Source organism: Anomaloglossus baeobatrachus, chromosome 4 (genome assembly GCF_048569485.1).
Source record: "Anomaloglossus baeobatrachus isolate aAnoBae1 chromosome 4, aAnoBae1.hap1, whole genome shotgun sequence".
In the NCBI taxonomy this organism is placed as follows: Eukaryota; Metazoa; Chordata; class Amphibia; order Anura; family Aromobatidae; genus Anomaloglossus; species Anomaloglossus baeobatrachus.
This window is the reverse complement of record NC_134356.1, coordinates 1875096-1899969: the sequence shown is the minus strand read 5'-3', so window position 1 is coordinate 1899969 and position 24874 is coordinate 1875096. Positions and strand designations below refer to the sequence as shown.

The window sequence follows — 24874 nt, the reverse complement described above, 5'->3', positions numbered from 1 at the left end:
ATTTCAGATGTCTCCTCATGAACAGAAGGCTCCTGGTCTCAGGCGTGAAGGTGCCTTCTCCAGACTCCAGGTCTTAGTCCACAGATGGTCAGGAGGACTTAGGTCTGGGCTCCTAGAAAGCCTGTTCAGAGGAGAGTCCAATGTTTTCTGCTGTTCAACCTCCGAGCAGTCACCCCTGCGGACAATCACCGCCGTCTGCTGACCTTGCTGTCACAGTCCGGGGCACACACCCGGACCAACTTCAGGCTTTACTACTCTCACTTTTCTGTCACTTCAGCTTTTCTCCTTAGCTCCACTACTACCTCATTCCTTACTCCTTCACGTCCCTAGCTGGACTGCCTGGTTCCTCCCGCCTCCAGGGCTGTGAACTCCTCGGTGGGCGGAGCCAACCGCCTGGCCGACCCCCTGGTGTGGACACCAGCTCCTGGAGGAAGGCAACAAGGATTTTAGGTTAGCTTTGGTGTTCCTAACTGGGGTGTAGGGTGTGGTGGTGTGATGACCTGTGACCCCTGGCTTGCCCAGGGCGTCACATTATCACTTTCCTGTCCCGGCCCCGGAGCAAGACATTGTGTTATCACTTTCCTGTCCCGCCCCCGGAGCAAGACATTGTGTTATCACTTTCCTGTCCCGGCCCCGGCCCAAGACATTGTGTTATCACATTCCTGACCCGGCCCCGGAGCAAGACATTGTGTTATCACTTTCCTGACCCGGCCCCGGAGCAAGACATTGTGTTATCACTTTCCTGACCCGGCCCCAGAGCAAGACATTGTGTTATCACTTTCCTGTCCCGGCCCCGGCCCAAGACATTGTGTTATCACTTTCCTGACCCGGCCCGGAGCAAGACATTGTGTTATCACTTTCCTGACCCGGCCCCAGAGCAAGACATTGTGTTATCACTTTCCTGTCCCAGCCCGGAGCAAGACATTGTGTTATCACTTTCCTGTCCCGGCCCGGAGCAAGACATTGTGTTATCACTTTCCTGACCCGGCCCTGGAGCAAGACATTGTGTTATCACTTTCCTGACCCGGCCCCAGAGCAAGACATTGTGTTATCACTTTCCTGTCCCGCCCCCGGAGCAAGACATTGTGTTATCACTTTCCTGTCCCGGCCCCGGCCCAAGACATTGTGTTATCACATTCCTGACCCGGCCCCGGAGCAAGACATTGTGTTATCACTTTCCTGACCCGGCCCCGGAGCAAGACATTGTGTTATCACTTTCCTGACCGGGCCCGGAGCAAGACATTGTGTTATCACTTTCCTGACCCGGCCCGCTTGTGTATGTATTACTGCGCTGTCACTGTTTGTGGAGTCTTCTGTGTACAGAAAGTCGCTTAATTCCTGCAGTTCGGCCGGGCAGGGTCTGTGGGTACCGGTGAGCGCACCTGGATGCTGTGGCTGTACGCCGGCTCTGAACGCTCCAGGGAGGACTCCTCGGGTTTCATTACTCCCAGGATGTTGTTTGGCACAAATCCAGAAGATCCGTTGGAATTCCTAACCTTCCACCATTGCTTCTTATCATCAATGACCTGAAATATGGAGAGAAAAGCAGATGGAACAACACACAGCATCTGAGAAGGAAACATCCAGAAAGAAATAAGCCCCTTGCAGACTCTGGAGAAAGGCACAGGCATCTGGAGAGTCTGAAGAAGGGCAGGGGCGTCTGGAGAGTCTGAAGAAGGGCAGGGGCGTCCGGAGAGTCTGAAGAAGGGCAGGGGCATCCGGAGAGTCTGAAGAAGGGCAGAGGTGTCTGGAGAGTCTAAAGAAGGGCAGAGGCGTCTGGATAGTCTGAAGACGGACAGGGGCGTCTGGATAGTCTGAAGACGGACAGGGGCGTCTGGAGAGTCTGAAGAAGGGCAGGGGCGTCTGGATAGTCTGAAGACGGGCAGGGGCGTCTGGAGAGTCTGAAGAAGGGCAGGGGCATCTGGAGAGTCTGAAGATGGGCAGAGGCGTCTGGATAGTCTGAAGAAGGGCATTGGCGTCTGGAGAGTCTGAAGAAGGGCAGAGGCGTCTGGAGAGTCTGAAGAATGGCAGGGGCGTCTGGATAGTCTGAAGACGGGCAGGGGCGTCTGGATAGTCTGAAGACGGGCAGGGGCGTCTGGATAGTCTGAAGAAGGGCAGGGGCATCTGGAGAGTCTGAAGAAGGGCAGAGGCGTCTGGAGAGTCTGAAGAAGGGCAGGGGCTTCTGGAGAGTCTGAAGAAGGGCAGAGGCGTCTGGAGAGTCTGAAGAATGGCAGGGGTGTCTGGAGAGTCTGAAGACGGGCAGGGGCGTCCAGAGAGTCTGAAGAAGGGCAGGGGCTTCTGGAGAGTCTGAAGAAGGGCAGAGGCGTCTGGAGAGTCTGAAGAAGGGCAGGGGCATCCGAAAAGTCTGAAGAAGGGCAGGGGCATCCGAAGAGTCTAAAGAAGGGCAGGGGTGTCCGGAGAGTCTGAAGAAAAGCAGGAGCGTCTGGAGAGTCTGAAGAAATGCAGGTGCATCTTGAGAGTCTGAAGAAGGGCAGGGGTGTCCAGAGAGTCTGAAGAAGGGCAGGGGCGTCCAGAGAGTCTGAAGAAGGGCAGGAGCGTCCGGAGAGTCTGAAGAAGGGCAGGGGCATCCAAAAAGTCTGAAGAAGGGCAGGGGCATCCGAAGAGTCTAAAGAAGGGCAGGGGCGTCCGGAAAGTCTAAAGAAGGGCAGGTGCATCTTGAGAGTCTGAAGAAGGGCAGGGGTGCCTGAAGCCACAGCATGCACACATGTTCTGTACCTGTGCACTGTGACTTCAGTATGTAGCAGAGCCGGAATTGTCATGGGATGTTGTGTGAATTACGTTGAAACTGGATGTTTGGGGTTAATAAAGGGGTGAAAGAGGGTGATTTTTTTGTATTCTAAGAGCCAGGTAAAGTGCCGGGATTGTCACATCTAATGGATGCAACAATTCTGGGCGGCTGCAGGGTGCTATTTTTAGGCTGGGGGGAGCCCGATAACCATGGGTCTCCCTAGCATGAGAATACCACCCCCAGCTGTCAGCTTTATCATGGCTGAGTATCGAAACTCTGGGGGGGGGGCACCGCATGCCGTTTTTTAAAGTTATTTAAGTTTTAAAAAAAAAAGCTGCATGCGGTTCCTTTTATTTTGTTGCACAGCCAAGACAAGTGCACAGCTGGGGGCTGCAGCCTGTAGCCGTATGCTTTATCTGTGCTGGGTATCATAATATCGGTGGACCCTACTTTTACACTACAATAGGGACACACACAGCGTGTGTAATTCTAAGCACGGTGGGGCGCGGTCTGACTGCAATCAATCACAGACGCCGGGACTGCTGGTGAGCGGGGATAGCAGTGCATCACCATAACATTAACTACTTTTTCTTTATGTTTGAAGCCTCAATTTTGGGAAAAGGTTGAAAAATTCAGGGGGCTGAATACTTTCACAAGGTTGTAGTCATCGCCCTGGGGTGTCATTGGGGCTCCGTGTAGACCATGCATTTCACTTATCAGGTTTCTGCCGATTAACGTGAGTGCGATATATTCTGGCGCCTCAATGGTGGAGGCCAGTGTGGTGTACTTGGACGTTCAGACTCCTCAGCCCTCTGTGGCCGGGTTTATGGCCATGTTGGTGCAGGGGCCTAATCGTCACTTCCGGCCAGTCACTCTGCAGATAAGCGGTGTTGCAGCAGCCATCTTGGTAAGGTGATTTTGAAGCAGAGCGCTGTATTGAATGCTTCTATTGCCGGTCAGGTGCATTATGGACCGGAAGTTGTGCGGAGGCCATCGTTGTGAGGTCATTTGGAGTAAAGCGCCGGATCTGAAGTACTTCCGGTCTTGTGCGTAGTGGATCGGATAGTGATCGTTTGTGGTAGTATTGTTTGGCCAAAGGAGGCGTTAAAGGAGCATATGCGGCAACCACCAGACACCATGACAGGGGTACATTGGACTGGTGGGATGGAATGGCGACGGGGGTAAGTACTCCCTTTTCTGATTAGACACATTTGAAATTGGGACCAATAGAAAACACTCCCCTTCTGAAGAAATGGATGCCTTGCTTGTTAGATTTAGACATATGGTCTACAGTGGCAGACTTTACAGCAATGGTGGTGGGGGATATCTGACCACTAGGGCAAATATCACCTGATGAATGCAATATGGCGGAAATGTGTCGGGCGGCCTTTACTATGCTAGGGTCCACCTGTGGACTGGCCTTGTAAACCAGGAGCTATTGTGGAGTCACAGGGCTTAAGTGAGCGTCCATAGGGTTAATGTAAGGCGCTCGTGGACGGATTGCCCCCTGTGTGTACCAAGGACCAACAATTAAGCTCCAAGGACCCTGATGACTACCCCAGGTGCAACAAGATGGGAGACACTTTCCCATCTTTTCGATGATATATATTTTACCATGTGTGGTGATATGGGCTGATCCCTTGTAGTGGAATCTGTGCCCTTCCCTGGCAGGAAAAGCTGCTTTTGGGTTTGTGTTTTCTCTAAGTGTGCTTTTCTTCTGTTTTTTTTCGTCTTGAAATATTGTGAGGCCACAGCTAGCAGTGTGGTTATGGGGCCTACGATCTTATAATATATAATATATATACAATATGTCCACCCTTATCCTGTCCACCACCAGTAACTTGAGAACGGCGGCAGCTATAGGCATAGAAGTGGTGTCTAGTGTGGAGACACGGGGGTCAGTGGGTGCTCTCGTCCACTAAAACCCGCCGCCTTTAGAAGGACAGCGTGGTTCAGGGCTCATCCCACCTGAACGCCGGCCTCCTTAACCGTGGGCGTAACACTACTCAGACAACACAGGGTGAGGGAACCACAATAATTAGACTTTATTGAATCCCCAAACAATTAACGGCACATAACACATAACCAGCAAAACACACAAATGTAACAGGCAACAGTGTCTCCCCCTTCCGCTGCTCACCAGGGATTTAGAATGTCCATGCCTCAGAGGTTCCAGGGCTATTTACTCCAATCCAGCAGCACCCCGCTTTTGGCGGGCACCCACCGAGAAAGGAATAATGCCAGATTTAGGAAGCTGTCTGAGGTCTGCAAAGTCTGTAACAGGTGACTGAACTGTCCCAACCTGAGTGTCCTCCTTAGGTAGTCCTGGTATGATGTTACAATCCTGGCAGCAGGAGTCAAAATTCCTAGGCTGTGGATATGGTCTCCAACCGGAACCGGAGTCCCTAGATTGAAGCCATAAGATATCCTGATCCTCTAGTCAGCTCCGAAGAGCTTAGACTGGATCCATCAGCATCCATCAACAGCCTGGTGGCTTAAAGAAGTCCCTTTTATAGCCACAGCCTTCCACTTAGATACACTGCGTCCTCATCGATTGGTTGGACAAGAGCGCCTCTCCCATTGGATGAATCTCAAGCTGCATGGACAATGTTCATCCAAATGATGTCTACAGAAAGACTGAGGGTATCTACATGGAGTCTGCAAGTCACAGACTCGACAATGGCTACTAAGGTAATTTATATTAGATTAGCAATACACAACTACATTACAATGAATGCTCCGAAGGGTCTGATCCCAAACAATAGTTAAGCAAACATGAGTTACCACACAGTAGAACAATACGTCTGGCTGAATGTTAAGAAACTTTATCCCATGAGAGGCATTGGGTGTCCATGTCGTCACATTCCTCCCCCTTCTTAATATTAGCCAGACATGATAGGCTTCCGATCATCCTTCTCCTCTTGACGGCATTGTCCTTTTTAATGGTGAGGTCAGCAACAGCGGCTCGCTTCTATACACCTCCCTCTGATCACCTCCCCCAAGTTGGCAGCCATACTGTGGACAAGCACCAAGGTGGGGTCCATGAGTTGGGCCTACACAAATCTCCCACTATCAATCCTCCCCCAGTCAATAGCCACAGTGTGGTTAGGCTTACTCACGGTTCTTGGCTCAGAAGTGGATGATGGAGACCGGGAATGCAAACCATCCCTGGAAAAGATGTTAGAAAGATCCACATCAGGGTCCTGCTTGGCTTGGAGGTGGATGATGGCTGCTTCAAACTGACTGGATAGTTCTTGTCCTAGGTCAGTCATGGCGAACCTTTTACAGGCCGAGTGCCCAAACTGTAGCCCTAAACCCAATTTTTTTTCCGAAGTGCCAACTAATCCTATTATATAAAGAATTGATTGTAATCTTACCTTTGCCGTCTTCTCTTCAGCAGGGGGCATCACGCTCATGCTTACCACACATGGACGCTGAGCCCCTGCCCTTTCCAGACACAGCAGTTGGATTGATCTTTCTGGAAATAAATTGCAGCATATTAGACAGAGATTTTAGCCTGGAATGCAATCAGATGTCACCTGTAATCCACATCTACATTTCAAAGTCTGAACATCTCGAAATCCCATAAAGACGTACGAGTTGCTCCCCTCCCCTTTCATTGTGTAGTTCTGTCCCCCTTCCTGGCCACTTCCTGGTAAACATGTCTCCCATCCTGATATAGATTTCCTACATTCTGGTATATTTGTCCCCATCATGGCCCCATCCTGGTAAATGTCCTCCATCCTGGTAAATGTACCCCATCCTGACATATTGCCCATCCTTGTAAATGTTCCCCCATCCCGGCATGTACCCCATTCCTGGTAAATGTTCCCAATCCTGGTTAATTTACCCCATCCAGGTAAATGTTCCCTATCGTGGCATGTTTCCTCCATCCTGGCATGCATGCTTTCCTCCAGCCTGGCATGCATGTTTTCCTCCATCCTGGCATGCATGTTTTCCTCCATCCTGGCATGCATGTTTTCCTCCATCCTGGCATGCATGTTTTCCTCCATCCTGGCATGCATGTTTCCTCCATCCTGGCATGCATGTTTCCTCCATCCTGGCATGCATGTTTCCTCCATCCTGGCATGTATGTTTCCCCCATCCTGGCATGCATGTTTCCTCCATCCTGGCATGCATGTTTCCTCCATCCTGGCATGCATGTTTCCCCATCCTGGCATGCATGTTTCCTCCTTCCTGGCATGCATGTTTCCTCCATCCTGGCACGCATGTTTCCTCCATCCTGGCATGCATGTTTCCTCCATCCTGGCACGCATGTTTCCTCCATCCTGGCATGTATGTTTCCTCCATCCTGGCATGTATGTTTCCCCCATCCTGGCATGCATGTTTCCCCCATCCTGGCATGCATGTTTCCCCCATCCTGGCATGTATGTTTCCTTCATCCTGGCACGCATGTTTCCCCCATCCTGGCATGCATGCTTTCCTCCATCCTGGCATGCATGTTTCCTCCATCCTGGCAGGCATGTTTCCCCCATCCTGGCACGCATGTTTTCTCCATGTATGTTCCCACCCCACGCTGCCATGTGCGTTCCCCCTCTCCCACCCCACGCTGCCATGTGCGTTCCCCCTCTCCCACCCCACGCTGCCATGTGCGTTCCCCCTCTCCCACCCCACGCTGCCATGTGCGTTCCCCCACCCCCTGCTGCCATGTGCGTTCCCCCACCCCCACCCCACGCTGCCATGTGCGTTCCCCCTCTCCCACCCCACGCTGCCATGTGCGTTCCCCCTCTCCCACCCCACGCTGCCATGTGCGTTCCCCCACCCCCTGCTGCCATGTGCGTTCCCCCACCCCCACCCCACGCTGCCATTTGCGTTCCCCCTCTCCCACCCCACGCTGGCATGTGCGTTCCCCCTCTCCCACCCCACGCTGACATGTGCGTTCCCCCTCTCCCACCCCACGCTGACATGTGCGTTCCCCCTCTCCCACCCCACGCTGCCATGTGCGTTCCCCCTCTCCCACCCCACGCTGCCATGTGCGTTCCCCCTCTCCCACCCCCCTGCTGCCATGTGCGTTCCCCCTCTCCAACCCTACGCTGCCATGTGCGATCCCCCTCTCCCACCCCCCCGCTGCCATGTGCGTTCCCCCTCTCCCACCCCCCCGCTGCCATGTGCGTTCCCCCTCTCCCACCCCCCCGCTGCCATGTGCGTTCCCCCTCTCCCACCCCCCTGCTGCCATGTGCGTTCCCCCTCTCCCACCCCCCTGCTGCCATGTGCGTTCCCCCTCTCCCACCCCCCTGCTGCCATGTGCGTTCCCCCTCTCCCACCCCACGCTGCCATGTGCGTTCCCCCTCTCCCACCCCCCTGCTGCCATGTGCGTTCCCCCTCTCCCACCCCTTTGCTGCCATGTGCGTTCCCCCTCTCCCACCCCACGCTGCCATGTGCGTTCCCCCTCTCCCACCCCCCTGCTGCCATGTGCGTTCCCCCTCTCCCACCCCCCTGCTGCCATGTGCGTTCCCCCTCTCCCACCCCCCTGCTGCCATGTGCGTTCCCCCTCTCCCACCCCCCTGCTGCCATGTGCGTTCCCCCTCTCCCACCCCCCTGCTGCCATGTGCGTTCCCCCTCTCCCACCCCCCTGCTGCCATGTGCGTTCCCCCTCTCCCACCCCCCTGCTGCCATGTGCGTTCCCCCTCTCCCACCCCCCTGCTGCCATGTGCGTTCCCCCTCTCCCACCCCCCTGCTGCCATGTGCGTTCCCCCTCTCCCACCCCCCTGCTGCCATGTGCGTTCCCCCTCTCCCACCCCCCTGCTGTCATGTGCGTTCCCCCTCTCCCACCCCCCTGCTGCCATGTGCGTTCCCCCTCTCCCACCCCATGCTGCTGCTGCCGCTGCCGCTGCCGCACACGAGTTATAAAAAAAAAAAAAAAAAAGCAACACACAACTTACCTGCACACGCTCCCCCGCTGCGCGCTGCTGGGTCCTCAGTTCCCACGCGGCCAGCAGACGGCGCCGGCGCTGCTCTCTGACGCTCCTCCGTCTCCTAGGCAACCCACTGCAGCCTAGGGGAGGAGGAGTGTCAGAGCGGAGGAGAAATGTCTCCTCCGCTCCAACACAGGTTTGATCTGCCGGCGCGACTGCACTAGCAGATCAAACCTGCAGGGTCGGGCGACAGCACACGTGCCACCAGAATGGGCTCAGCGTGCCCCTGGTGGCACGCGTGCCATAGGTTCGCCATCACTGTCCTAGGTCATTCTCCAAAATGACTGGTGTGAGCAGGTAATTCACAAGCCCCACTTTCACTTCCCTTTGAGTGGTATCCGAAACAACAGGCTTGGTGGGGCCATCTATGAACCCAACTTCAACTTCCTCCTGGCTAGTCCCCGAAACAATAGGTGTGGGGAGGCGGTCCATAAACTCCATATGGACCTCTCCCTGGTCAGACCCCAAAGTAACTGGTGTGGGGACGGTGTCCATAAGCTCCACATCAGCCTTGCTCTGGTCAGTCTCCACAATGACAGGTGTGGGGAGGCTGTTCACAATCCCCACATCGATCACTTCCTGGTTGGTCCCCAAAATACCAGGTGTGGGGAGGCTGTCCACAAACTCCACCTCGACCTCTCCCTGGTCGGTCCTTAGGTCCAACTGCACACATGCCAGAGGAATGTCTGAGCGCTGGCCCTCAGCCAGGGAGATGGATAATTGGGAATCTGGTACAGGGTCTTCTGGGGAAACAATAACTGGGCTTACCAGGGTAATGGAGGAACCAGTGTCTCGTAGTCCCTGGCTCTTGACCGGCTGAGCTGGTAGATGGGCTCCAAGCATGCGGCCTCGGTTTTGGAGACAATCTTTATCTATATGTCCATGGCGCCCACATGTATAACAGCGCCATAGATTGGGCGAGTCACAGGCCCTGTTTGTAGTCCTTTGTTTTGGCGCAGCTTCTGCTGGGTAGCGGGACCATCCTTCTCGACCGGCTGGTGTTAGCAGTACTGCAGCTGGAATCCCATAAACATATTCCAGAACATAAGCCCTCTCTTCTCTTGAGGATCTAGGCCCCAATGCATCCAACAACGCTGTGGCTTGGGCCATTTTGGACAAAGTTGATTCCCGATTGTCACTAGATCCATGATGTGGCACATAGTTTAAATCCTCTGGGTCAAGATCGTTGGGATCCTCATCGTCCTCTGCATCATTCTGGGCATCCCAACGGACTAATTTATGGATCAAGTCTGACCGAGTCTCAGCGTTCCAGTAGATAATCTTTCGCCTCTGGCACAGATCCTGTAGCATCCATTTACTGCAGCGGTCGTAACTCCTCTTTTGTCTTTGTCCCATGGCTGAGCTGGTGGGGTTGGACATGGCAGCGTCCGAAATCTGAATGCCTCCCCTATGGCCTGCTGGGTATGCTTATGTGCCTCCCTGGTTGTTGAGCCCTGGACGGTGTCCGAAAACACCAGTCCGCTGCAGCTCCCCTGGGTAAACCAGGCTGAGTAGTATCCCACTGCTGCCACCAATTGTGGAGACACGGGGGTCAGTGGGTGCTCTCGTCCACTAAAACCCGCCGCCTTTAGAAAGACAGAGTGGCTCAGGGCTCATCCCACCTGACTGCCGGCCTCCTTAACCGTAGGCGTGACACTACTCAGACAACACAGGGTGAGGGAACCACAATAATTAGACTTTATTGGATCCCCAAACAATTAACGGCACATAACACATAACCAGCAAAACACACAAATGTAACAGGCAACAGAGTCTCACCCTTCCGCTGGCTCACCAGGGATTTAGAATGTCCTTGCCTCAGAGGTTCCAGGGCCGCTTACTCTAATCCAGCAGCACCCCGCTTTTGGCGGGCACCCACCGAGAAAGGAATAATGCCAGATTTAGGAAGCTGTCTGAGGTCTGCAAAGTCTGTAACAGGTGATTGAACTGTCCCAACCTGAGCGTCCTCCTTAGGTAGTCCTGGTATGATGTTACAATCCTGGCAGCCGGGGTCGAAATCCCTAGGCTGTGGATGTGGTCTTCAACCGGAACCGGAGTCCCTAGATTGAAGCCATAAGATATCCTGATCCTCTAGTCAGCTCCAAAGAGCTTAGACTGGATCCATCAGCATCCATCAACAACCTGGTGGCTTAAAGAAGTCCCTTTTATAGCCACAGCCTTCCACTTAGATACACTGTGTCCTCATCGATTGGTTGGACAAGATCGCCACTCCCATTGGATGAATCTCAAGCTGCATGGACAATGTTCATCCAAATGATGTCTTACAGAAAGACTGAGGGTATCTACATGGAGTCTGCAAGTCACAGACTCGACAATAACTACTAAGGTAATTTACATTAGATTAGCAATACACAACTACAATACAATGAATGCTCCGAAGGGTCTGATCCCAAACAATAGTTAAGCAAACATGAGTTACCACACAGTAGAACAATACGTCTGGCTGAATGTTAAGAAACTTTAACCCATGAGAGGCATTGGGTGTCCATGTCGTCACATCTAGGTATAGTAAAGTACCATGTGCTACGCAATGAAACCACCTATAGCACCACCTGGTGGAAAACAACGGAGTTAGCATTTTTATCTCGAAAATGGAACAAGATAGAAAAAAAAAGTGAATTACAAAGTTGTAGGGCATCATCAATTCAAGACGAATCGACACCATGCAAACAAGCTTTTTTATTTCCAGCCAGTATTGCCATACGAGGGCTTGTTTTTGTGGGACGAGTTGTACTTTTGAATGACACCAATTATTCTGCCCCATATTGTACTGGAAAATGGGGGAAAAAAATTCAAGTGCGGTAAAATTGCACAAAAAGGGCAGTTCCACAATTGTGTTTTTGTTTTTTTATGTACCATGGTCACCATATGGTAAACCTGGCGTTACGATTCCCCAGATCAGTGCGAGATCGTAGACACCAAACATGAGGAGTTTTATCTAAATGGTGAAAAAAATTCAGATGTTTGTCAAAAAAAAGAATTGCGTTTTTGTCGCCATTTTCCATGTCCCGCAGCGGTCTCATGGTTCGGATCTGGGGCTCAGTGAGGGCTTATTTTTTGCGTCTTGAGCTGATGTTTTGATTTTTACCATTCTTGGGTACACGCCACGTTGTGATCACCTGTTATTGCATTGTAATGCAATGTTGCGGCGACCAAAAACCGTCATTTTGGCGTTTTGAACTTTTTCTCACCACGCCATTTACCGATCAGATGAATTGATTTTATATTTTGATAGATCGGCGTTTCTGAATTCGGCGATACCAAATGGGTCTATTTTTTAATGTTTTATTTTCAACATAGCAGAAGGGGGGTGATTTGAACTTTTACAGGTTATTTTAATGTTTTCACATTTTTTATTGATTTTACTAGTACCTTTGGGGAACCTTATCACTGCAGTGTCCGATCCCTTCTGATAATCACAGCGATGCTTCAGCCTCATCTTCAGCATTTTCAGCGTCCGCACCGCTCCATACAGCAGAAATGCTGCGCTCCTGTGTATGGTGGCGCTCTGCCGACTCTCACAGGAAACACATCATGGCAGCGACAGGAGTCATCATCTGAGCCCCACACTGTCATGACCGCTCACTGGCGATAAGAGCCGGTGATGGGAAACCGTGCAATCCTGCTGGAGCGCATTATATCCCCGCTGTCAGAGTCTAAGGGGTTAACAGGTGCAGGTGGATCAGAGATCTCCAATCCACACGCATCTGTAAGCTACACATGTCACCTGATCAGATCAGCCGACGTCTGCGGGGAAAGATGCGGGCACAGCGCGTGAACCCACATCACAGGAGGGAGGAGACCTAGGACGTATATATACATCCTAGGTTATTAAGGGGTTAAAAAGTGGAATAAAAAAGCCATGTTCCTTTACAAAGCAGGTAAAATCCCCTCCCGATAGCGAGCTGGTCCTAACGGCCGCTGTTCTCGGGGCTTCGGATATTAGACTCATCGGAGCAATGGAGACGACTCTGGACTTGACTTGAACGTCGTCCACACTTTAGTAGGTAAAGATTATAAATGGCACAAAACGCAGGGATGGCCTCCGACGTAGGAAGAAGCCTGAATTCAGACCTTGGATTTACTAACGAGCGGTGGAAGACGACCATGGCTTGTGGCACTGTTCACACAGGTATTAATTCATGAATTTAGTCCCACCCTGAGTGGTGATGATGAGACGCTACAACCGGTCACTCTGATAAAGTGAGACCACCACCGCCATTATCCGTCTGGTACACCGGTGAAGTAGTCACCACAATCACATTAGGCCTTGCTCTATCTCAGCTCTTTTTCCGCTACAGTACAGGCGTAAAATGGTGTTCCTTGGCCGGCCACTGTTTTATACTGTCTATGGTAGTCTTCCTGATTGGCTGAGCTACACCATGTGATCATACTGCTGCCAAGAGATACGGGAAGCCCGCACTGCCCTTGTGAGAAACGGCACCAGGAATGCTTTTTCAGATTCGTGTGGAACCTTACTTAAGGAAATTACACCTGAATTTGATCCTCCAAGGATGGACTTGGTCATCTCTACCATCGAAGAGTCGGGGAGGAATTGGTGACACTTCCCAGTAAAGTTTAACTATCTAGATCTGCAGGAGCGATTAGTAACCCTCCTCCAGATGAATTCTTACCTCCACAATGTCGTCTTTCAGCACAGAGAGCTCGTTCAGGTTCCTGGCCACAAAGTCATACTTGCAGACAGCGCACTTCTTGAGAGTCGTGGCTTCCTCGTTCCTGTGATAAAAAACAGAATTTTAGATTAGCACAAGTTTTGGGTGCACAGCTCATGAATGGTGGGAACCAGTTGGATCCCACATACACTGAAGAAGTTTCTGAATATTGAACAGGCTCTCAGTAAACAGATTCATCCACAGGATGCCCCAGCATTAGGTCTCCTCAGGAAGCTCCAGCATTAGGTCTCCTCAGGAAGCCCCAGCATTAGGTCTCCTCAGGAAGCCCCAGCATTAGGTCCCCTGAAGATCCCAGAGCATTAGGTCTCCTCAAGATGCCCCAAGCATCAGGTCCCCTGAGGAAGCCCCAGCATTAGATCCCCCTGAGGAAGCCCCAGCATTAGATCCCCTGAGGAAGCCCCAGCATTAGATCCCCTCAGGAAGCTCCAGCATTAGGTCTCCTCAGGAAGCTCCAGCATTAGGTCCCCTGAAGATCCCAGAGAATTAGGTCTCCTCAAGATGTCCCAAGCATCAGGTCCCCTGAGGAAGCCCCAGCATTAGATCCCCTCAGGAAGCCCCAGTATTAGGTCTCCTCAGGAAGCTCCAGCATTAGGTCTCCTCAGGAAGCCCCAGCATTAGGTCTCCTGAAGATCCCAGAGAATTAGGTCTCCTCAAGATGTCCCAAGCATCAGGTCCCCTGAGGAAGCCCCAGCATTAGATCCCCTGAGGAAGCCCCAGCATTAGATCCCCTGAGGAAGCCCCAGCATTAGATCCCCTCAGGAAGCCCCAGTATTAGGTCTCCTCAGGAAGCCCCAGCATTAGATCCACTCAGGAAGCCCCAGCATTTGGTCCCCTGAAAAAGCCTTAGCATTAGATCCCTTCAGGAAATCCCAGCATTAGATCCCCTCATGAAACCCTAGCATTAGATTCCCTTAGGAAGCCCCAGCATTAGATCCCCTCAGAAAGCCCCAGCATTAGATCCCCTCAGGAATCCCCAGCATTAGATCCCCTCATGAAGCCCTAGCATTAGGTCCCCTCAGGAAGCCCTAGCATTAGATCCCCTCAGGAAGCCTAGCATTAGGTTCCCTCAGGAAGCCCCAGCATTAGGTCCCCTGAGGAAGCCCCAGTATTAGGTCTCCTCAGGAAGCTTCAGCATTAGGTCTCCTCAGGAAGCCCCAGCATTAGGTCCCCTGAAGATCCCAGAGAATTAGGTCTCCTCAAGATGTCCCAAGCATCAGGTCCCCTGAGGAAGCCCCAGCATTAGATCCCCTGAGGAAGCCCCAGCATTAGATCCCCTGAGGAAGCCCCAGCATTAGATCCCCTCAGGAAGCCCCAGTATTAGGTCTCCTCAGGAACCTCCAGCATTAGGTCTCCTCAGGAAGCCCCAGCATTAGATCCACTCAGGAAGCCACAGCATTAGGTCCCCTGAAAAAGCCTTAGCATTAGATCCCTTCAGGAAATCCCAGCATTAGATCCCCTCATGAAACCCTAGCATTAGATTCCCTTAGGAAGCCCCAGCATTAGATCCCCTCAGAAAGCCCCAGCATTAGATCCCCTCAGGAATCCCCAGCATTAGATCCCCTCATGAAGCCCTAGCATTAGGTCCCCTCAGGAAGCCCTAGCATTAGATCCCCTCAGGAAGCCTAGCATTAGGTTCCCTCAGGAAGCCCCAGCATTAGATCCCCTCAGGAAGCTCCAGCATTAGGTTTCCTCAGGATGCCCTAGCATTAGGTCCCTCAGATAGCTCCAGCATTAGGTCCCCTGAAAAAGCCTTAGCATTAGATCCCTTCAGGAAATCCCAGCATTAGATCCCCTCATGAAACCCTAGCATTAGATTCCCTTAGGAAGCCCCAGCATTAGATCCCCTCAGAAAGCCCCAGCATTAGATCCCCTCAGGAATCCCCAGCATTAGATCCCCTCATGAAGCCCTAGCATTAGGTCCCCTCAGGAAGCCCCAGCATTAGATCCCCTCAGGAAGCCTAGCATTAGATCCCCTCAGAAAGCCCAGCATTAGATCCCCTCATGAAGCCCTAGCATTAGGTCCCCTCAGGAAGCCCCAGCATTAGATCCCCTCAGAAAGCCCCAGCATTAGATCCCCTCAGGAATCCCCAGCATTAGATCCCCTCATGAAGCCCTAGCATTAGGTCCCCTCAGGAAGCCCCAGCATTAGATCCCCTCATGAAGCCCTAGCATTAGGTTCCCTCAGGAAGCCCCAGCATTAGATCCACTCAGGAAGCCCCACTCCATCATAGTTTCCTCTTTCTGCTGTGTATTATACTGGTATCATGATCATGGTTCCCTCCATACACTGTGTACTATACTGGTTCTGCCATCATGGTCCCCTCCATCCAATATGTATTATATTGATGTGACGGGGTCCTTCTCCCATATCACACAATCAATAGAGCGAGAGATGGCTGTACAAAGAGCATTGATTCCAAGCAAATCAAATGGTCCATAACAAAATTCACCATACAGAGGGTAAAAATAGTCCAGAAATATGAATATAATCCAATAAGCGATTAATGTGCAGGTCTCTCTGAGAAGTCCAAGCTTCTCCCAGAGGTTCAATCCTTCTCACTTCAAGTTCTCCAAACAGACTGCCTCAATCTCCCGGGTAAGCAGAGAGTTTACCGTAGGTGGACTCTAGGCCCACCTCCCCCCACACCCAGGGATGGAAGCGCCTCAAAAGGCTATAACCTTGCACTATAGGGGATGATTACTTACAAACAATACAATGTACACAGAAGCAGTACAAATAATGGACAGTGAACCAAGCTTAATATAGGAATCTGTACAGCAAGATACACCTCCCCCCATATCCCACCATCACAATTTGTATCACCATCATGGTCTCCTCCATCCACTGTGTACTATACGGGTATCACCATCATAGTCTCCTCCATACACTGTGTATTATACGGGTATCACCATCATGGTCTCCTCCATCCACTGCATATTATACTAGTATCGCCATCATGGTCTCCTCCATACACTGTGTATTACACTGGTATCACCATCATGGTCTCCTCCATCCACTGTGTATTACACTGGTATCACCATCATGGTCTCCTCCATCCACTGTGTATTACACTGGTATCACCATCATGGTCTCCTCCATCCACTGTGTATTACCATACCTCCCAACTTTTAAAGAAGGAAAAGAGGGACAAAGTTTGCGGCGCGCGTAGCGCGCCGCGGCAAATTTTTAGGCCACGCCCCCTAACCACACCCATTTCACAGTCACGCCCATATCCACTCCCCATCCACACCCATTCAGCACAAACACGCAGGCAGCCGGCGGGCCTCCAGCACGGACACGCAGGCAGCCAGCGGGCCTCCAGCACGGACACGCAGGCAGCCGGCGGGCCTCCAGCACGGACACGCAGGCAGCCGGCGGGCCTCCAGCACGGACACGCAGGCAGCCACAGTGAGGCGGCCGGTCGCCTTCACAGACAGGCGGCCGGCCGCCTTCACAGACAGGCGGCGGGCCGCCCGCACAGAGAGGCGGCCAGCCGCCCGCAGAGAGAGGCGGCCGGCCGCCCGCACAATGAGGCGGCGGGCCGCCCGCACAGACAGGCGGCAGGGGGGCGCCCGCACAGACAGGCGGCAGGGGGGCGCCCGCACAGACAGGCGGCAGGGGGGCGCCCGCACAGACAGGCGGCAGGGGGGCGCCCGCACAGACAGGCGGCGGGGGGGCGCCCGCACAGACAGGCGGCGGGGGGGCGCCCGCACAGACAGGCGGCGGGGGGGCGCCCGCACAGACAGGCGGCAGGGGGGCGCCCGCACAGACAGGCGGCAGGGGGGCGCCCGCACAGACAGGCGGCAGGGGGGCGCCCGCACAGACAGGCGGCAGGGGGGCGCCCGCACAGACAGGCGGCAGGGGGGCGCCCGCACAGACAGGCGGCAGGGGGGCGCCCGCACAGACAGGCGGCAGGGGGGCGCCCGCACAGACAGGCGGCAGGGGGTGAGGGGGGAGGGAGGGAAATCAGCGCTGGGGAGATTAGTTTACTGTACCAGCAGCAGCACAGGCAGCGCTCCTCTCTATGCCACGTCTACTAGGATGGTAGGAGGGAAAAGCAGGGAGGCGGAGAGAGAGTGGGTGGGCGGAGCCCGGGAGCCGGCCGTCCCGCCCGTGGCAACGGGACAAACAACGTAAAGCGTGAAAGTCCCGCTGTATCCGGGACGGTTGGGAGGTATGCAGCATGTTAGAATGTGTACATAAGATCCCGCTGGTGGTGGCCGCAGCTTATAGGCCCCAAATCTGGTGACAGGTTCCCTTTAAAGTGAACCTGTCAGGTGCAATATGCACTCAGAGCCAGGAGCAGTTCTGGGTGTATATTGCTAATCCCTGCCTAACCGTCCCTGTATACACTAGCATAGATAAAGAGATCAAGAACAAATATTTTTAAAGATCTTATATCTTATGCTAATGAGCGCGGGGACTAGTCACAAGGGCGTTACTTCACTTGGCTAGTCGGCTCGCATAGCATGTTAGCATGTTATTACGCCCCTGTGTGAGTACTAACACGCTATATGAGCCGACTAGCCAAGTGAAGTAACGCCCTTGGGACTAGTCCCCGCGCTAATTAGCATAAGATATAAGCTCTTTAAAAATACTTTTTCTATAGATGCCTTTATCTATGCTGGTGTATACAGGGACAGTTAGGGAGGGATTAGCAATATACACCCAGAACTGCTCCTGGCTCTGAGTGCAGATTGCACCTGACAGGTTCCCTTTAAAGGGAACCTGTCACCAGAAATTTAGCAAAAAAAATAAAAGATTCCCCTCTGCAGCTCCTGGGCTGCATTCTGGAAAGGTTCCTGTTGCTATTGTGCCCCCTTTGAGACCTAAAATAATACTTTATGAAGTCTTACCTTTTTGTATGCAAATCTGTTTTTATGGTCACGGGGGCGGGCTGCCTGGCGTCCGTTATTCCCCCTCCTGCCGTTGTACGCCGTCCCCCATTGCTCATTTCCATACATGAGGACGCCTTCCTCATGTAACTGTCCTCCTGAAGTTTTGTGCATGCCCAGTGCCACTCTCGCGGGAGTAAGCACTGTGCAAAGTGTGAACGCTTTTGAGGTGATTGCGCAGGCGCGAGATTATGGGCGGCGCTGTGATTGTCATCAGCAGTGTCATCCAAGTACCCGCCCATAATCTCGTGCCCGCGCTTCTCACTCTGCCTCCACCGTTATGTGCAAGCACTGGCCATATGAACCACGTTACCTATTACCATGGGCGCGAGATTATGGGCGGCGCTGTGATTGTCATCAGCAGCGTCATCCAAGTACCCGCCCATAATCTCGTGCCCGCGCTTCTCACTCTGCCTCCACCGTTATGTGCAAGCACTGGCCATATGAACCACGTTACCTATTACCGTGGGCGCGAGATTATGGGCGGCGCTGTGATTGTCATCAGCAAAGTCATCCAAGTACCCGCCCATAATCTCGTGCAAGCAGTAATAGGTAACATGGTTCATATGGCCAGCACTTGCGCATAACGGTGGAGTCAGAGGGAAAAGTGCGGGCACGAGATTATGGGCGGGTACTTGGTTAACGCTGCTGATGACAATCACAGCGCCGCCCATAATCTCGTGCCTGCGCAATCACCTGAAAAAGCGTTCACATGCGCAAAACTTCGGGAGGACAGTTACATGAGGAAGGCGTCCTTGTGTATGTAAATGAGCAATGGGGGACTGCGTAAAGCGGCAGGAGGGGGAATAACGGACGCCAGACAGCCCGCCCCCGTGACCATAAAAACACATTTGCATACAAAAAGGTAAGACTTCATAAAGTATTTTTGTAGGTCTCAAAGGGGGCACAATAACAACAGGAACCTTTCTAGAAGCAGCCCAGGAGCTGCAGAGGGGAATCTTTTATTTTTATTGTGAAATTTCTGCTGACATGTTCCCTTTAACTGGTAGGGGAGCCAGGATAAAGCAGAGCTGAAGCTGTTGGGAAGCTAGGACCCAGCAGCTCTGCTCCACAGGCAGGAGACCACTGATCAGTAAGCTAATAGAAGCCTGCAGATGTCACTCTGCATAGGTTATTGTCACTGCTATCTGCAGGAGAGAGAAGTGCTGATTGCACGGTCTCCTCAGCTTCCTGATTCCCCGTGTATCTGCAGCAGTGAGAAGCCGCACACGGGGAATCAGAGAACAGCTGCAGACAAACGCAGGCTCCGGGACTGGGGGGGTCGGCTCTGGTGCAGGGGGGGGGCTCTGCTGCAGGGGGGGGTCGCTCTGCTGCAGGGGGTGATTCATACCTCAGCAGCAGTCACAGGAGTAGGTGCGCGCTCGGCTCTGTAATGAATAGTAGAAGGGAGAAACAGCGAGGCGGGGCTACAGTGGGTGGGTGGAGCCGTGACAAACAGCCTCACGGGCGGGACCCGGGATCAAAGGCTCAGAAGAGGGACTGTCCCGCTGTATCCGGGACGGTTGGGAGGTATGGTATTACACTGGTATCACCATCATGATCTTATCTGTCCACTGTGTATTACACTGGTATCACCATCATGGTCTCCTCCATCCACTGCATATTATACTGGTATCACCATCATGGTCTCCTCCATCCACTGTGTACTATACTGGTATCACCATCATGGTCTCCTCCATACACTGTGTATTACACTGGTATCACCATCATGGTCTCCTCCATCCACTGTGTACTATACTGGTATCACCATCATGGTCTCCTCCATCCACTGTGTACTATACTGGTATCACCATCATGGTCTCCTCCATACACTGTGTATTATACTGGTATCACCATCATGGTCTCCTCCATCCACTGTGTACTATACTGGTATCACCATCATGGTCTCCTCCATACACTGTGTATTACACTGGTATCACCATCATGGTCTCCTCCATCCACTGTGTACTATACTGGTATCACCATCATGGTCTCCTCCATACACTGTGTACTATACTGGTATCACCATCATAGTCTCCTCCATACACTGTGTACTATACTGGTATCACCATCATGGTCTCCTCCATCCACTGTGTATTATACTGGTATCACCATCATGGTCTCCTCCATACACTGCATATTATACTGGTATCACCATCATGGTCTCCTCCGTCCACTGCATATTATACTGGTATCACCATCATAGTCTCCTCCGTCCACTGCATATTATACTGGTATCACCATCATGGTCTCCTCCATCCACTGTGTACTATACTGGTATCACCATCAGTCTCCTCCGTCCACTGCATATTATACTAGTATCACCATCATAGTCTCCTCCATCCACTGCATATTATACTGGTATCACCATCATAGTCTCCTCCGTCCACTGCATATTATACTAGTATCACCATCATGGTCTTCTCCGTCCACTGCATATTATACTAGTATCACCATCATGGTCTCCTCCGTCCACTGCATATTATACTGGTATCACCATCATAGTCTCCTCCGTCCACTGCATATTATACTAGTATCACCATCATGGTCTCCTCCGTCCACTGCATATTATACTGGTATCACCATCATAGTCTCCTCCGTCCACTGCATATTATACTAGTATCACCATCATAGTCTCCTCCGTCCACTGCATATTATACTAGTATCACCATCATGGTCTCCTCCGTCCACTGCATATTATACTAGTATCACTATCATGGTCTCCTCCGTCCACTGCATATTATACTGCTATCACCATCATGGTCTCCTCCGTCCACTGCATATTATACTGCTATCACCATCATGGTCTCCTCCATACACTGTGTACTATACTGGTATCACCATCATGGTCTCCTCCGTCCACTGCATATTATACTGCTATCACCATCATGGTCTCCTCCATCCACTGTGTACTATACTGGTATCACCATCATGGTCTCCTCCATCCACTGTGTATTACACTGGTATCACCATCATAGTCTCCTCCATCCACTGTGTACTATACTGCTATCACCATCATGGTCTCCTCCATACACTGTGTACTATACTGGTATCACCATCATGGTCTCCTCCATACACTGCATATTATACTGCTATCACCATCATGGTCTCCTCCATCCACTGCATATTATACTGGTATCACCATCATGGTCTCCTCCGTCCACTGCATATTATACTGCTATCACCATCATGGTCTCCTCCATCCACTGTGTACTATACTGGTATCACCATCATGGTCTCCTCCATCCACTGTGTATTACACTGGTATCACCATCATAGTCTCCTCCATCCACTGTGTACTATACTGGTATCACCATCATGGTCTCCTCCATACACTGTGTACTATACTGGTATCACCATCATGGTCTCCTCCATACACTGCATATTATACTGGTATCACCATCATAGTCTCCTCCATACACTGTGTACTATACTGCTATCACCATCATGGTCTCCTCCATCCACTGCATATTATACTGGTATCACCATCATGGTCTCCTCCGTCCACTGCATATTATACTGCTATCACCATCATGGTCTCCTCCATCCACTGTGTACTATACTGGTATCACCATCATGGTCTCCTCCATCCACTGTGTATTACACTGGTATCACCATCATAGTCTCCTCCATCCACTGTGTACTATACTGGTATCACCATCATGGTCTCCTCCATACACTGTGTACTATACTGGTATCACCATCATGGTCTCCTCCATACACTGCATATTATACTGGTATCACCATCATAGTCTCCTCCATACACTGTGTACTATACTGCTATCACCATCATGGTCTCCTCCGTCCACTGCATATTATACTAGTATCACCATCATAGTCTCCTCCATCCACTGTGTACTATACTAGTATCACCATCATGGTCTCCTCCGTCCACTGCATATTATACTGCTATCACCATCATGGTCTCCTCCATACACTGTGTACTATACTGGTATCACCATCATAGTCTCCTCCATCCACTGTGTATTATACTGGTATCACCATCATGGTCTCCTCCATCCACTGTGTACTATACTGGTATCACCATCATGGTCTCCTCCATCCACTGCATATTATACTGCTATCACCATCATGGTCTCCTCCATACACTGTGTACTATACTGGTATCACCATCATAGTCTCCTCCATCCACTGTGTATTATACTGGTATCACCATCATAGTCTCCTCCATCCACTGTGTACTATACTGGTATCACCATCATGGTCTCCTCCATCCACTGTGTACTATACTGGTATCACCATCATGGTCTCCTCCATACACTGTGTACTATACTGGTATCACCATCATGGTCTCCTCCATACACTGTGTATTATACTGGTATCACCATCATGGTCTCCTCCATACACTGTGTACTATACTGGTATCACCATCATGGTCTCCTCCATACACTGTGTATTATACTGGTATCACCATCATGGTCTCCTCCATACACTGTGTATTATACTGGTATCACCATCATGGTCTCCTCCATCCACTGTGTACTATACTGGTATCACCATCATGGTCTCCTCCGTCCACTGCATATTATACTGCTATCACCATCATGGTCTCCTCCATACACTGTGTACTATACTGGTATCACCATCATAGTCTCCTCCATCCACTGTGTATTATACTGGTATCACCATCATAGTCTCCTCCATCCACTGTGTACTATACTGGTATCACCATCATGGTCTCCTCCATCCACTGTGTACTATACTGGTATCACCATCATGGTCTCCTCCGTCCACTGCATATTATACTGCTATCACCATCATGGTCTCCTCCATACACTGTGTACTATACTGGTATCACCATCATAGTCTCCTCCATCCACTGTGTACTATACTGGTATCACCATCATGGTCTCCTCCATCCACTGTGTACTATACTGGTATCACCATCATGGTCTCCTCCATACACTGTGTACTATACTGGTATCACCATCATGGTCTCCTCCATACACTGTGTATTATACTGGTATCACCATCATGGTCTCCTCCATACACTGTGTATTATACTGGTATCACCATCATAGTCTCCTCCATCCACTGTGTACTATACTGCTATCACCATCATGGTCTCCTCCATCCACTGTGTACTATACTGGTATCACCATCATGGTCTCCTCCATACACTGTGTACTATACTGGTATCACCATCATGGTCTCCTCCATACACTGTGTATTATACTGGTATCACCATCATGGTCTCCTCCATACACTGTGTATTATACTGGTATCACCATCATAGTCTCCTCCATCCACTGTGTACTATACTGCTATCACCATCATGGTCTCCTCCATCCACTGTGTACTATACTGGTATCACCATCATGGTCTCCTCCGTCCACTGCATATTATACTGCTATCACCATCATGGTCTCCTCCATACACTGTGTACTATACTGGTATCACCATCATGGTCTCCTCCATACACTGTGTACTATACTGGTATCACCATCATAGTCTCCTCCATACACTGTGTACTATACTGGTATCACCATCATGGTCTCCTCCACCCACTGTGTATTATACTGGTATCACCATCATGGTCTCCTCCATCCACTGCATATTATACTGGTATCACCATCATGGTCTCCTCCATCCACTGCATATTATACTGGTATCACCATCATGGTCTCCTCCATCCACTGTGTATTATACTGGTATCACCATCATAGTCTCCTCCATCCACTGTGTACTATACTGGTATCACCATCATGGTCTCCTCCATCCACTGTGTACTATACTGGTATCACCATCATGGTCTCCTCCATACACTGTGTACTATACTGGTATCACCATCATGGTCTCCTCCATACACTGTGTATTATACTGGTATCACCATCATGGTCTCCTCCATACACTGTGTATTATACTGGTATCACCATCATAGTCTCCTCCATCCACTGTGTACTATACTGCTATCACCATCATGGTCTCCTCCATCCACTGTGTACTATACTGGTATCACCATCATGGTCTCCTCCATACACTGTGTACTATACTGGTATCACCATCATGGTCTCCTCCATACACTGTGTATTATACTGGTATCACCATCATGGTCTCCTCCGTCCACTGCATATTATACTGCTATCACCATCATGGTCTCCTCCATACACTGTGTACTATACTGGTATCACCATCATGGTCTCCTCCATACACTGTGTACTATACTGGTATCACCATCATAGTCTCCTCCATACACTGTGTACTATACTGGTATCACCATCATGGTCTCCTCCATACACTGTGTATTATACTGGTATCACCATCATAGTCTCCTCCATCCACTGTGTATTATACTGGTATCACCATCATGGTCTCCTCCATCCACTGCATATTATACTGGTATCACCATCATGGTCTCCTCCATCCACTGCATATTATACTGGTATCACCATCATGGTCTCCTCCGTCCACTGCATATTATACTAGTATCACCATCATGGTCTCCTCCATCCACTGTGTACTATACTAGTATCACCATCATGGTCTCCTCCGTCCACTGCATATTATACTGGTATCACCATCATAGTCTCCTCCGTCCACTGCATATTATACTGGTA

The 24874-nt window shown here is 51.1% G+C and overlaps 1 protein-coding gene across 11 annotated transcripts in view; it reads right to left on the bottom strand.

Moving 5' to 3' along the window:
* Positions 1 to 24874, bottom strand: part of EPS8 (EGFR pathway substrate 8, signaling adaptor) — a 297407-nt gene that overhangs the window by 41743 nt on the left and 230790 nt on the right. For all 11 annotated transcript variants that reach the window (XM_075343463.1, XM_075343467.1, XM_075343469.1 and 8 more), the window contains 2 exons: positions 13341 to 13443; positions 1383 to 1526 (listed from right to left, as the gene is read on the bottom strand). In XM_075343463.1, the coding sequence (XP_075199578.1) occupies positions 1383 to 1526; positions 13341 to 13443 (247 nt within the window). The remainder of the gene's footprint in view (positions 1 to 1382; positions 1527 to 13340; positions 13444 to 24874) is intronic.